Here is a 13,512-nt window from a genome sequence, read left to right on the forward strand (position 1 = left end):
GCTCCTCTGGCACACGGTATGGGATGGAGAACAGTGCAGTGCAGGAGCAGGGTCACGCTCTCCCCACCTCCAGGAGCACAGACTGGTGTCTGACAAACACATGCATGCAAGGACAGACAAAATAAACAGATAATGCTCAGTATTTGTACATTATGTTAAAAATGAAACATCTGTGGCACAGCCCCACATGCTGTGCAGTTCCTTATTGCACTGACGTGAAGTCTTGAAGCACTGAAATGGCAACAGGAACAAACTCTCCTCACAGCAGTTTTCACACAGGTGGAAAGCAACCTGCACATAATGGCACGCTTTGCCCAAGGGCTGCAGCAGCACCGATGGCTTCTTGCTGCCGACAGCAGCTCCGGGGCCCTTTCTCTTCTGGTGTTTGTGACGCGTCCTGTGGCCGTGCTCTGGGACACGGCTGTGCGCACTCCCGGCTGACCTCAAACCACAGCTTCTGTACCACAGCTCCTTTTCCTCTCACTGCTCAGATGAGCTGAAGGCAGCCTGCTGCTAGGCCTAGGAGAGAGGACAGGTCATGTAAGGTGCAGCACCATGCAAGGAGGGTCCACTTCTGGCAGGGTCCTGAGGCAGCTCCTGCTTGCAACACCACAGCGGACAATCACTGAACCACAGCATGGCCTGGGTTGCAAAGGCCCACAGCGCTCCTCCAGTCCCAACCCCCTGCTGTGTGCAGGTCACCAACCAGCAGCCCAGGCTGCCCAGAGCCACATCCAGCCTGGCCTTGAATGCCTGCAGGAATGGGGCATCCACAGCCTCCTTGGGCAACCTGTGCCAGTGCCTCACCACCCTCTGGGGGAAAAACTTCCTCATATCCAACCTAAACCTGAATCATCTTAAAATCTGACCCAATAGAAAGGAGAAGGCAGCAGCCTTGAGCTGGTCTGAGGGAACAGCACTGAGGGGAGGGCCGGGGCTGCGCCCAGAGGGCCGTGGGCACGGTGCAACAACCCAGGGCGGCAGGCTGCCAGAGGAGCGCTGGGACGCCGCTGGGACCAGGGCTGGGGATGCCGTGTGGGGCCAGAGCTGGACTCGATGAACTTTGGGGGTCTCTTCCAGCCCGGGATGTGCCTAAACTTAGCGCATGACAGCAAAGCTGGATGCTACCGGAGACAGTGTGGGAAAGGAAGGATGCAGATAAGTCAGAAGTTGCACAGTCAGCTTCTCTCACACGGAGTGAACCCAAGCACAGCGGTGCCGGTAGCACCAAGAAAGCATTACCCTTCTTTCTTCTATTTTTCCCCACTAGGTACACCTGAACACACTGTCACTGAAAGTCATCACAGCTTTCAATACCAGAATCAGGACTGACTAACAAAGAGTGGACAAAAGCAAGGGAAACTGTTTCACAAAGTTCAAACTTTGTGACCATGCTTGGGTGGATAGGAGGAGCACTGCAGACAACGGCTGGGAGAACTAAAAGGGATTCCCTTCTGGAAATACATCAAACCATGGAGTCTAGGTTACAGAAGGGATCAGTTTAACAAAGATTCCTTCAGTCAAACTGCCCTCATATTAGCACTGATGAGTGCCTAATGTGCTGGCTGAGCTCTGAGTGCCTTCCATCCTGAGCTGGAAGCAGACCAGCCCTCCTGACATGCTCAGACAGCCCTGCTGTCACCCTGCAGTACTTCTGTGAGGAACACAATGAGGTCACGAGATGGGAATGCTGTAATCGTAGTTATGTGTCTCATTCACTCAGTAACCTCAAAGGAGGCCTGTTGTACTGAAGGGAGAAGTCATGCATTCTCTTTCTAAATGGCTTTGACATCTATTGGGGAAGAAATAAGAATAAAGTAATACTTGTAGTGTTGTAACGGTAACAGTAGTTTATGTAGCAGTCCCAGATTGCCACTTCTCCCATTCAGTACCTCCTTATTTGTAAAATTCCTTACATGTATGAGTGAGCAGGTTGGTAAGAATTGTAAATTAAGCCACAGAGGAGAAAAAAACAAAACAACAGCAAGAGAAACAACACATTACCTTTGCTAGACTGCACTCCCGCTTTGATGAAAGGCAGTTCTTCCTTAAGGCCTCTCTGGTCTGTACATCAAAAACAACAGAAAAAATCAGAAGCAGAGGTTTATGGATATAGAAAATATTAATGTAATCCAGGAAATGACCCGAGTACCTTTCTGTCCAGAAGTGTCCCAAACAACAGAATGAAGAATCCCTGAAACATAGCAAAAACAGTCATCAAAGTCAGCATAACCACATGTTGCTTCTCAAATATTTCTATTTCCTCCAGCATAAATATAATAATGTCTTTGAGTGTGTAAAAGATCTTATCACCTATGACATAAGTAGCAGCATTGATCATAGAATCACAGAATGGCCAGGGTTGGAAGGGACCTCAAGGATCACAAAGCTCCAACCCCCCTGTGCCATGCAGGGCCACCAACCTCCCCATTTCACAGCAGCCCAGGCTGCCCAGGGCCCCATCCAACCTGGCCTTGAACACCTCCAGGGATGGACGGGGCATCACAGCCTCTCTGGGCAGCTGTTCCAGCACCTCACCACTCTCATAATTAAGAAAAAATGAGTTTGTCTACCCAGATCACATGGACTATCTAGGAATGCCAAGAATGGATATACAATCCATGCTGATTCTCCTTACAAACTGGACTGATGGGTTACATACCAGAACCTTTCCTATTTACTTAACAGGAGCATCAGCCAAGAGCAGCCAAGACTGTCTGGGATCATCACGGTATGCTGGGCAACACTGGACTCTGAGTAACACCGGTGAGGTACATGGAACCACACTTAATGTCTAAGTGACAATTCCCTGTATTTGTAAATTGATAACGATGATCTTTGCAGTTATTAAGCATGAAATAATCTGGTTAATGTCTAATATAAGTTATTTCACTCAATGCCCAAACTCACTGAGCTTACCTGGAAGGCATTAAGGAGCGCGAAGGTAATGTGGAATGCCAGAGAGTGACTGTCAACCACTGTTGCCAACCCAAACCCCCAGGTGAGGCCCAGCAGAGGTGTCAGAAGGGCAACGTTTTTGCTAATTCGGATCATGTTGCTCAAATCTCGTGACTTGCAGCTTTCTCCAATAGAGGGTCTTGGAGTCTTCACCACAACCACCACTACCACAGCCAAATTCACTGCAACGATGCTCAGAGCAGGTACAGCAAAGGCCAGCAGGGCTTTGGTCTCATACCAATTGAGCCAGCAGGCTCCGCTCCTTAAGTACCCATTCCTTGGTTCGGTAATAGCGACGGTGAGGATAGATATGACTAATGGACATCCGTATCCGATGACGAACGCTGTAACTATGAATACTGATCTTGTTATCTTAAAAAAAACCAGTAGTAATCCATAGAGAATTAAGAGACCCAAGGTGAACATCCAAAAGAACAGGGCGAGATAGAACAAGTGAAGGAAGAAAGTGGCTGCCACACACAGGCGGTAGTTCAGGGCTGTGTTATGCACAACTGCTGCCACGATGAACAAAATATCAGCAACGAGAAGCGATGTGGCAATGTTCACCAAACAAAAATGGCGCATGTAGGTGATTTCAGTTCTCGTGACGTGGTGCCAGACAGCTGTCTCGATGGTCAGGCACAGAATTAAGCTGAAAATAGAAAGGCCTAGCCCCACACTCGTAATGTAATCCAGCACTGCGCTCCTCAGCAAGGTGGGAGACATCAAAATGGAGAAGGATCTGAAGGTGCGGCGGCGGTGCTTGCACATGCAAACAACACTGCTGATGTTGTCAGACTTCATTTTGCACGCCTTGGTATCCCACCTCCTTTCAGTAGAGTGCCACCCAACACACTGAGCCCCGGCATTCTCCAGCTTATTCACCTTTTCAAAGGTAAGTAAAATATGCTGAAGCTCTTCTGGAAGGGACACAGATAAAACCATCCCATTCACAGAAACAGGGTCCGGACGGCTGGCTTCTATAATGGGTCCAAGCGTGGGAAATGCAATGCTGATCGCTTTGGAAGTCTTTGGTAACTTCCGAAGTTCTTCTTCTGGAATGACCACACGCCCTCTGACATTGCTCGTCTCATTCAACTCCATTGAAAAATCAAAGCTCTTCCCTGAAGCATTTTGATGTATGCTGAAGCCTTTTGTAGAGATGAAGTGTTCCTGAATATTTTCTGATCCGTTCCTTAGAAGAAGTTTGCCAGCAAAGAGGTTCACTGAGTCCAGTAATGTCGAACTGGCATTTCTGTCCTTTACAAAAGCCCAATTGGAAATAACGGAGCTGTTCAGAATGTGATTTGCTATCTTGCTGTAACTCTGAAACAAAGAAGAAAAATAAGCCATTGCCGATGCTAAAACAAATTCTATTACGTCACTGGCATAATCTCTAAAAAGGCTCATTTAAATTTCTATAATGCAATTATACTACTTTGACAATAAACAGGTTCATGTAACCCTTATCGACCCAGCCAAAGCATCTCACTGGTTCGAGTCACCTTGCCCTTTTCACTTTGTTGTCCTCAAGGTGCTGGGAAGAACAGCACAGAGCAAACAAGCTCAGGGCATCGCAGATGGGTTCCAGCTGACTGCTGCACAGCTCCGCTCACACCTCCCTCCCCCTCTCCACCTCTCTGCTTTCTAAGTTCATCACAAAAACATTTCAGTTTTCATTAGTTTCATCATGCAACACACGAAAACAGAGCTGTGGTCAGCATCTCCCACACAGCCATCCCCGTAGGGTCACATCTGTAGTCTTCCCCCAGCTGCTCTCCAATGTCTGTAACAGCAAGCCCTGCAAACACTTGCCTTTCAAGAGCAAGGATTCCACCAATAGGTGAAATGGGAGATCTCCACTTTACATGAGGAGGACAGTTTGTCTGACAACAAAACTCAGCCCCCCTTGGAACCTCTTCACAGCGGCCCTCCACGCACCTTGCAGCTCTCACTTCACTGGATAGTGCCAATAAAGGAGGAAATTACACCTGCCCTGACAAGCTCAGATCCACTTCTTCCAGCCTATCAAAGTAAATACCTGCATTTTTCCTCTACTGACATTCTCTGATAACATTAAGGAAATCTTCTTTAGCAGTTCCACAATATCAGCAATATTTCCTGGAATTGCTGGGGAAGACAAAATATCTGGGATGATGCATGAAAAATCAGCTTGACAGTTACTGCTCCCATGGTCATCAGCACCAAAATATTTTGCTCCATCTCCGGGCTTCCCATGCGTTGGCTTTCCTGGCACTACAAAGGGAAAGTGTCCTCCTCCAACGTGTCCTTCAGAGCTTGGAAGGGGTTCCCGTCTAGAAATCCTCTGAGGGAGGAAAATAATTTGAGACAATTAATAAACAGGATGGAATAAGGCTACGGCTACAACCCAACAAACTGCGCCGTCATTGTGCTGGAAAGCCTGAATCCCAGCACCAGCACTCCACTGAGAAACACCTGTTTGCAGAATGCGTGTGAAGGGAGGGGGAAGAACTGAAAGTACCATTTTATTCTTCAAGTGACTTAGAAAAAAAATGTTCTTTTTGTAGTTGGGGATGAATGTAGCATGAATCATCTAATCATTACAGACCTTTGCACTGCTCTTTTCTCAGCTTCATCCCAGTGTATTTACCTTTGCTCTCCACAATCTAAACCAAGACATTCGCCAAGCGAAGAAGACAACTTCATTTCTGAATTGTGTTTCACCACAGGGATTTCCCAAAGTCATTTCCCTTTACTTCATTTCACACAATGACAAGGCTTTTTACCACAGTAACCTCCGTTCCAGAATCCCATCTTCTTCCCTTTGCTCAAGATACAAAGGTTGGGTGAGAGCGGAACACGTTATGAGCACAGGCCAAAGTGGCTGCGCAGCAGTTATGTTACCTGAAAAAGTGACTCCACGTCCAGATTTGCACAGGCATCTGTGAACATTCTCCACGTTCTGTCTTCGCAGACAAAGCTTGTTTCCCCGTGGAAGGAGGGAGAACAGGCCTGAATGCAGAGAGTTCCGCTGTCTTCACAGGGAATCAGGTCTCTACACCCATCTGGAAAATAAATCAAGCAGATATTTCTGCCGTGCAAGACAGCACAGCACATTCCATGAGGTATCATGGGTGTAAATACTGATAACGGATGACAGCTAAAAAGAAATGGAGATGACAGAGTTACTGACTGTACCTTGCAGGTCACCAGCCTTGGATCCCTTACTGAGGACCTGAAAAATAACACAAAGAAGATAAGAGAAAGATGAGTACTTGGAATAAACTAAGAATGTGACTTCATATACAGAGTGTATCTCTGACATACAGACTTCTTAAGGCATGGGGCAGAGTGTTCAGAGCCCTTCACTGCGTCCCTGCAGGCATTCAAGGCCAGGCTGGATGTGGCTCTGGGCAGCCTGGGCTGCTGGTTGGTGACTTGCACACAGCAGGGGGTTGGAGCTGGATGAGTGCTGTGGGCCTTTGCAACCCAGGCCGTTCTATCATTCTATGCACACAGAGCCATTCAGAACTCTCTGCTAACGTTTGTCCCTATGGAAAGCCTTCAGTTGCCCCCTTCTATTGAAGTGACAATACTGAGAAAATTGACAGGGCCATATGTGCCTCCAGAGTTCCTTGCCTACAGGTGCTTGCACTGAAAGAACAACTTTTTACAAAATTGGAGAGGAATATATTTGTGTTTCCACCAATCTCATAAATCCACAAAAGAGATCTGTATTTCCTGGCTCAGGTCTGCTTTGCAAAAGCACAGTACAACCATATGAGACCAACTCTGCATGCATTATTCAGATCAATTAGTAGGTCTGTGAATATTCTGTTGGTAAATCTAAATGCAGAGACAGCAACTGGAAGAGAGAACTGATACTAAAATAAATTTAAATGCCATTTTGATATCAGAAGCACGATATTACGCAAGAGCAATGTTGACCCAAATATACCCAGTCCAAAAAGATGTATCGGTCCTTGTATGGACCTTCATTGGAAGCTGAAACTCAGTTTTGGGTTAGCCCGGGTGACTCCCATCCCTTCCAGGCTGAAACAAAGCGTTGCAGACCTCTGTGGCACAGAGCTCTGTAGCCCACAGCAGTGCTCAGCTCTGCTCACAGACTCACCCCAGGAGCAGCGCGTGGTGCAGCTGGGAACAGCACAGCGCAGAGGAGCAGGCAGAGGGCCGCCCTCACATCCATCGCCTCGCAGTCACTGCTCTTCTCCTGGAAGAAAGGCGTTAAGCATCACCACGCCTGCTCTCACATGAACACAGTTTGGTTGCTAGTAAGCAAGCAGCTGAACCCATTCCAAAGGCTGTCCTCTGTGCGCGTGCAAGGTGATTTTCAGTTATCATTTATTACCATTAATCATTAAATTCATCATTTGTTCACTTTTTACTGAAAACTACTTGTGCTTTTTATCAGTGCTAGTTACAGAGGTTGGCTCAGTAACAACTAAGATATGACTTTGTAATGATAACTAACAATTTAGTTCAGTCTGGAGAAGAGGAGGCTGAGGGCAGACCTGATTGCTCTCTGCCAGTACCTGAAAGTGAGTGCAGCAGAGCGGGGTTGGTCTCTGCTCACTGGTGACAGGACGAGGGGAAATGGCCTCAAGTGGTGCCAGGGGAGGTTGAGGTTGGATGTCAGGAAACACTTGTGTACAGAAAGGGCTGCTAAGCACTGCCATGGGCTGACAGGGAGGTGGTGGAGTCCCCATCCCTGGCTGTGTTTCAAACCGTTTGGATGTGGTGCTCAGGGCCATGATTTAGCGGAGGGCTGGTAGAGTTGGGCTGGGATGGTTGGACTGCGGTTGGACTCCATCATCTTTAAGGGCTTTTCAACCTGAGCTGTTCTATGATTTGCAATAAATTTGTTAATGACTGCCAGTCTGCTTGTTTTACAATTAGTTATTTATTTCTTTAAACACCCCATTAATAGCAATCTATGATTCCCTAACTCTGAATTTTGCATGTATAGTACATGTATGTGCATGCCTACAATCATATAAATGTGCTTTGGTGAACCAGTGTTTCATCCCTATTTGTAACTTAAGAGAAGTGAGAGAAAAATTGTCCATGTTATATTCTGGCAAAGTAAAGCACGAATGGTCTCTAAGGAAATTTCTTACTTGCTCTTCCTGAAAGAATAATTCTTGTAATTCTCATTGAAATCAGTTTTTCTTATTCAGTGATAAGAGGAAATGGCCACAACTAATTGAAGCTGGCCATGAGGCAGCAGTGTGCGCTTGCAGCCCGAAGGCCAGCTGTGTTCTGGGCTGCATGAAAAAGGGGCGGCCAGCAGGGACAGGGAGCTGATCGTCCCCCTCTGCTCGGCTCTTGTGAGCCCCATCTGCAGTGCTGTGTCCAGGGCTGGGGCCCCCAGTGCAGGAACGACGTGGAGCTCAGGGAGCGGGTCCAGAGGAGGGCACTGAGATGTCAGAGGGCTGGAGCAGCTCTGTGTGAGGAAAGGTTGAGGGAACTGGGCTTGTTTAGCTTGGAGAAGAGAAGGCTGTGGGGTGACCTCATGGTGGCCTTCCAGTAATTGAAGGGAGTGCATAAACAGGAGGGGGAACGGCTGTTTGTGAGGGTGGATGGTGATGGGACAAGGGGAATGGTTTTAAAGTGAGACAGGGGAGGTTTGGGTTGGATATGAGGAGGAAGTTTTTGAGCCAGAGGGTGGTGAGGCACTGGCACAGGTTGCCCAAGGAGGCTGTGGATGCCCCATCCCTGCAGGCATTCAAGGCCAGGCTGGACACCCAGCCTCCACCATTGGCATCAGCACATGCTGGAACAGAAGGGGCCGTGCTCCAATGCATAGTCCTCTGTCCGAGGCATGGAAGACCAGGCACACAGCTGGCTGCCCACTTTCATTGTGGCATCTTGTTCATATTTTGCACGCATTTCCAGACCCAACTGTTTATGCATTGAGAAAATATCATGAAATAAAATGCCACATCGAAGCACTGGATTTTAAATTAGTTCTAAAGAAGAATCTCCCTCAGCCTCTGGAACCCAAGCCATTTTGCTAAAAGCACTGACCAGCTTTAAAACCAGTAAGCGTCAGCTCTGCTAAGGAACAAAGTTTGATAAAGGCAAGAAAACCAGAAGGCTCAGATCAACGCTTCATAAAAGCAGGAGGTGGGCAGGGAACACCTACAGTAGGAGGTAACATATCACATGGGCTTCTTTTCCAGGTTCTGCAATCATGGTGTGCTCTTAGCCCTAATTCCATTTCACATTTGGGAATTCCTGACTTCACGATGCTTCATCACTGATTCATTCGTAGCCACTCTGCATTTCATCACCTACATAACTCCACCCAGAGCTGCCATCTGTAAGATCTGTAGATCTGGGGCAGCTCCCGGCAGCTGAGCCGCCCTCAGATAAAAACATGCATTGCCCGTGAAGCACCGATCTCGTTCAGTTGCATTGCTTGACTCATCGTGGAAACCACCCAGCCTCATCTCGCCGAGATAACCGCCGTGCATCATCAGATGCATCAAACACAGCACAGTCAGTCACTTCAGGGAAAGAACATGGATACTCTCACAGAAACTCGTATTAAAGCACACACACTTGCATTGCCCCGGGCATCTCCCAGTAAGGAAACTGTCACCAGCTGTCGATCCTCCTCCTCCAACTAGTGGCATTTGATCCCAGCACTATGGGGATGGGCAAAGGTACCAACAGGAGGAAGAATAAATGACAAATAGTGGCTGGAAGGGGCTGAAGGAGAGGAAAGAAGCACGGACTGGTGGGCCCCAGATCTCCATCCAAGGGTTCTCCATCATCTCGGGTCACAGCTTTCTCATCTCCACCACCCCAGAAGCAGAGTAAGGCTCATAAGGATATACTGTCCAAAATCAAAGTTTACAGGGGGGTTTATCTATTCATCTGCACAATTTTCTTTCCCCAGACATTCACTGCAGATTTGCCTTACATGTATTTGACATCTAAAGAAAAAGTTATTAAACGTTTAGGTACTGAACCAAATTCTTTATTGAGGGCTTTAATGGCGACATGGTCATCTTAAAACCCAAAGAGCTCACAAAGCACCACGAGCTCATCGCTCGCATTGCTCACTGCCGTATCACACGTTCAAAAGGCTGCAGCACGTTGCCAATTAAGGACAAAGATTGAGGCTTGTAAATACAGAGACTGGATGGTGTTACTGATGTTTTTAACGGAGTCACACTTGGAAAAGGTGAATTTAGGTAAATCAGATTCTATAACTCTACAACAATTTCAGCAATAAAATAATCCAATGTTTTCTCATAAGCGACAACATTGTGATTAGAGATCAGTGAGAGAACTACAAGCAAGAAGCAGAGGTGCCTAATAACTTCCACAGAAAAAAAGAGTGCATACAAAACCAAGGGAAGAAGCACAAAGTGAACACAGCCCAAAGCACTCCGATATCTGTTGGGTTGCAAACAAACCAATTCCACAGATTACAATTCCCTCACAGGTAATACTCAAACAGAGCTGGCAGTACACGCTGTGATGGCACTCACCCTATCCAGAGCTCTGGGTTCTGCTGCATGGAGAAATCACAGCACCAAGGATCCCGGAGCCATCACCGCTGAGCGCCCAACCCACGGCCGTGCCGCTGTGCTGCTGCGTGCCCCACTTTGTGTCCTCTTCCCTTGGGGAAACGACCCGGGGCATCAGCCTGCTTTCTCACTGCCCCGCTGGGTTGACACCGCGGCACCGGCAGATGACAGCAGAGGTGTTGCAGTGCAGTGCCAGCACAGCCACAGACGCGCCCACAAAGCGCCGAGCTGCCACTTTGCCACAGGTGAGTCACACCTGCGCAGCCCTTCCTCCCCAAACCCTGGAGGAGCACCTTCTGCTCTCCCGCATCGCACAGATCTGCTCAAGCAAGCTGTCTCACCTGGGATCAAACAGGAAGCAGGCCAAGCACAGCTCAGCGCCCACATCACCAACCCAGGGAGGCGCAGCGCCTCGCACTCCATGCAGCACCAGGCAAAGAATGACAGGGGCGGCACCTCAGCACACCTTTAACTCAAAAGTAAAGGCCCAAACACCAGGTAACCCAATGCGCTGCTTGAAGGCCTCCTCCCCAGGTACCTGCAGCCGTGCATCCACACACACCCAGGAGCTCTGCTGCGATGACTGAGCAGCCCCTGGCTTTTCAAACACCTCCTCAGCCCAAATCATCCTCCAAGGGCTGGTGTACCTCAGCGGGTGCACACACTTCTCCCCGAAGTCAAGAGGTATGAAGCTGTGCCCCACGGGGCTCAGAAACGTGCTCAAATTGTGACTCCCTCAAGTGCAGAGGGTGCTCTGAATGCGCGGGGCTCGCACTGCAAGCTGGTCAGGGCTGTCTGCATTTTTCAGGATGGAGGGACGTGCCTGGGCACCCAGAAGGGAGTGGTGCAGCCCTTCAGCTCTTGCAAAACTCAGTTTCCCAAGCAGCTGTTTTGACACAGCTCAGGGAAAGCAATCAGCAACACCTCAGAGAGCTTTAGCAACAGCCCAAAATCCAGAGCCACAAAGACCCGTTTTTACCATTTCCTTTGGAAAAAACTTAATGAGACTTCGGCTAAATTACGACTTGCAAACAAATGCTTTGCATTCATCAAGGTTTAACATATACTTCACTAAGTAACCCCAAGTCAAACCCTGCAATACATTAAACACTCTCATCAGAAACGTAACTCTCCTGAAGCAACATGAAAGAGAAATGTTATCTCCGTAGCCATTGCTCAAATAAAAAAGCACACACATGGCTGCACATTTTATGTTTCCAAAACTGTACGTAAATGGCAGATGAGAATCTTACAGAACATGGGAGTTGAATACCACTTCACATTTTTAAACTGGTTTCCTGTCATTGCTGTTTGCTTTTCCTCTCACCTATGCCCTTCCCAAACCCATCACGTTGAGTCTTCATTCTTCACTCCGTATTTGAGAAGCGATTCCAGCGTGCACTTATTCGTGTTACTGAGTGGTAAGAGGGACCTTAAAACAAGCTCTGGAGATGCACAGAAAAGTCAGATCAATTAGCAGCACCAAAAATGAAAAGAAAGGAATAGGAGAAGCTCAGAAATTAATGCTCTCAGACTCACTTGTAGTATTCAAAACAGGCAAACAAAGCAGCAGCGGCTCCCAGCTACTGGAGCAGCCATCCTGAATATCCAGAGCCAGAATAACGTGGCAAATGAATCCCAGTGGCAATGTCTGCTGGGTGCTGTATGAATAGCAATGCACCTTTCCCCCCAGCCTCCTCCCACAAAGCATCTCTAATGGCACAGGAAACGTTTCTGACCACGAAGTGAGCAGACGTGTCAACAGGTTGAACTCATTTTATTGGCTGTTTGGGGAGCATGCATCATTTTACAGCACAGCAGAACAGGTCAGAGAAGCACACTGCTCTTAGGGAGCTGTTCTGTGTCTTCAAAGCAAGGCCCACCTCTCCAGTACATAACAGGAGCTGAAGACAATACAGACATACATTAGGGCAACTTCCTCGGGGCTAAACACACTCCCAGCAGCAACTTTTACAAGAGGGCTTTATTAAATCAAGTCATTGCACTTGGGTCATTTATTGCTACAGTGAACAAAGGCCATTCAATAATAAGCATCCTTCATTTGTGATTGTCACTGATTGCCCTGTCCCGTTTCTCTCCCACACGCCACACACAGACACTTGTGGAGCAATCCAATACCAGGTCTGCCTCATTCTGCAGTCACAGTGAGGAGCTCATACAACAAAGCCCACTCTTCCATTCGGCACAATTCCTGTTCTCCATCATCTGTCCCACAGGTCCGAGCTGCAGGGAAGAGCTCAGTGTCTGACAAACAGCACGGCTGCTGCATGCAGTGCATCAGCACACAGATTGCCCCGAGTCTCCATTGGTGATGCCTCTAAGCATCTGACAGTTAAAAGCACTGATACTGAGTCAGCTAATCAGCAGTGTGCCTGTACACATTACCTAAATACCTGCACAGCATATTCACAAATTCAACGAGGAATGCCAGTCAGCCACTCCAATCGACGTATGGGTGTTTGCATGTTTGGTGTTAATGGATGTTGATGGAAGTTTGATGTTGTGGATGCCCCATCCCTGCAGGCATCCAAGGCCAGGCTGGATGTGGCTCTGGGCAGCCTGGGCTGCTGGTTGGCGAGCTGCACACAGCAGGGGTTGGGACTGGAGGAGCGCTGTGGGCCTTTGCAACCCAGGCCGTGCTGGGATTCTGTGATTTCATGCAGCTGTGGAAAGAGCATATTCTCAAGAATCAGCACTTCCACATTATCAGTGACATAAGAAATAGTTACTACATTTATGACTATTCACACAAATAGAAACTTATTTCTCTTATTGTTAAAGTTGCCAAACTAACATGATGTCTTTGTCACGTAAATTCTGCCATGTGAAAGGAGGGGAGGGCTGTTACCCATCACGAACAGGAGGAGTACAGTGGGCTTTTTTAATTATACAGCTGTTTTAACCCTTTATCAAGTGAACAGAGCAATTGGTCCAATCGTGTCCCACAACCACATGCCACTGCTTTATCCTCCTGGTGCACTGTGCTGAG

At 47.9% G+C, this 13,512-nt stretch overlaps 1 protein-coding gene across 1 annotated transcript; it reads right to left on the minus strand.

The window, feature by feature from the left end:
• Positions 1-456: 456 nt before the first annotated feature.
• ADGRF4 (adhesion G protein-coupled receptor F4) lies at positions 457-7,147 on the minus strand. Its single transcript, XM_042883558.1, has 8 exons — positions 7,073-7,147; positions 6,139-6,175; positions 5,845-6,005; positions 5,000-5,284; positions 2,920-4,284; positions 2,153-2,194; positions 2,005-2,064; positions 457-519 (listed from the first exon to the last, which is right to left on the minus strand). The coding sequence occupies exons 1-8, from the start codon at positions 7,145-7,147 to the stop codon at positions 514-516; spliced, it is 2,031 nt and encodes a 676-aa protein (XP_042739492.1). The 3' UTR covers positions 457-513.
• Between the last annotated feature and the right edge of the window lie 6,365 nt (positions 7,148-13,512).

Source organism: Lagopus leucura, unplaced genomic scaffold, assembly GCF_019238085.1.
Source record: "Lagopus leucura isolate 7727_CA_CO unplaced genomic scaffold, USGS_WTPT01 Super-Scaffold_100038, whole genome shotgun sequence".
Taxonomy (NCBI): Eukaryota; Metazoa; Chordata; class Aves; order Galliformes; family Phasianidae; genus Lagopus; species Lagopus leucura.

What these genes read in the sequence shown, in the direction of transcription:
- ADGRF4 (XM_042883558.1), bottom strand. Translation starts at nt 7,147, where the DNA reads ATGGATGTGAGGGCGGCCCTCTGCCTGCTCCTCTGCGCTGTGCTGTTC. An exon ending in ACGTGGAGTCACTTTTTCAG is followed by an intron (nt 5,285 to 5,844) that starts GTAACATAACTG and finishes TTCCTCCCTCAG; the next exon opens with AGGATTTCTAGACGGGAACC. An exon ending in TCAGTAGAGGAAAAATGCAG is followed by an intron (nt 4,285 to 4,999) that starts GTATTTACTTTG and finishes TCTTTGTTTCAG; the next exon opens with AGTTACAGCAAGATAGCAAA.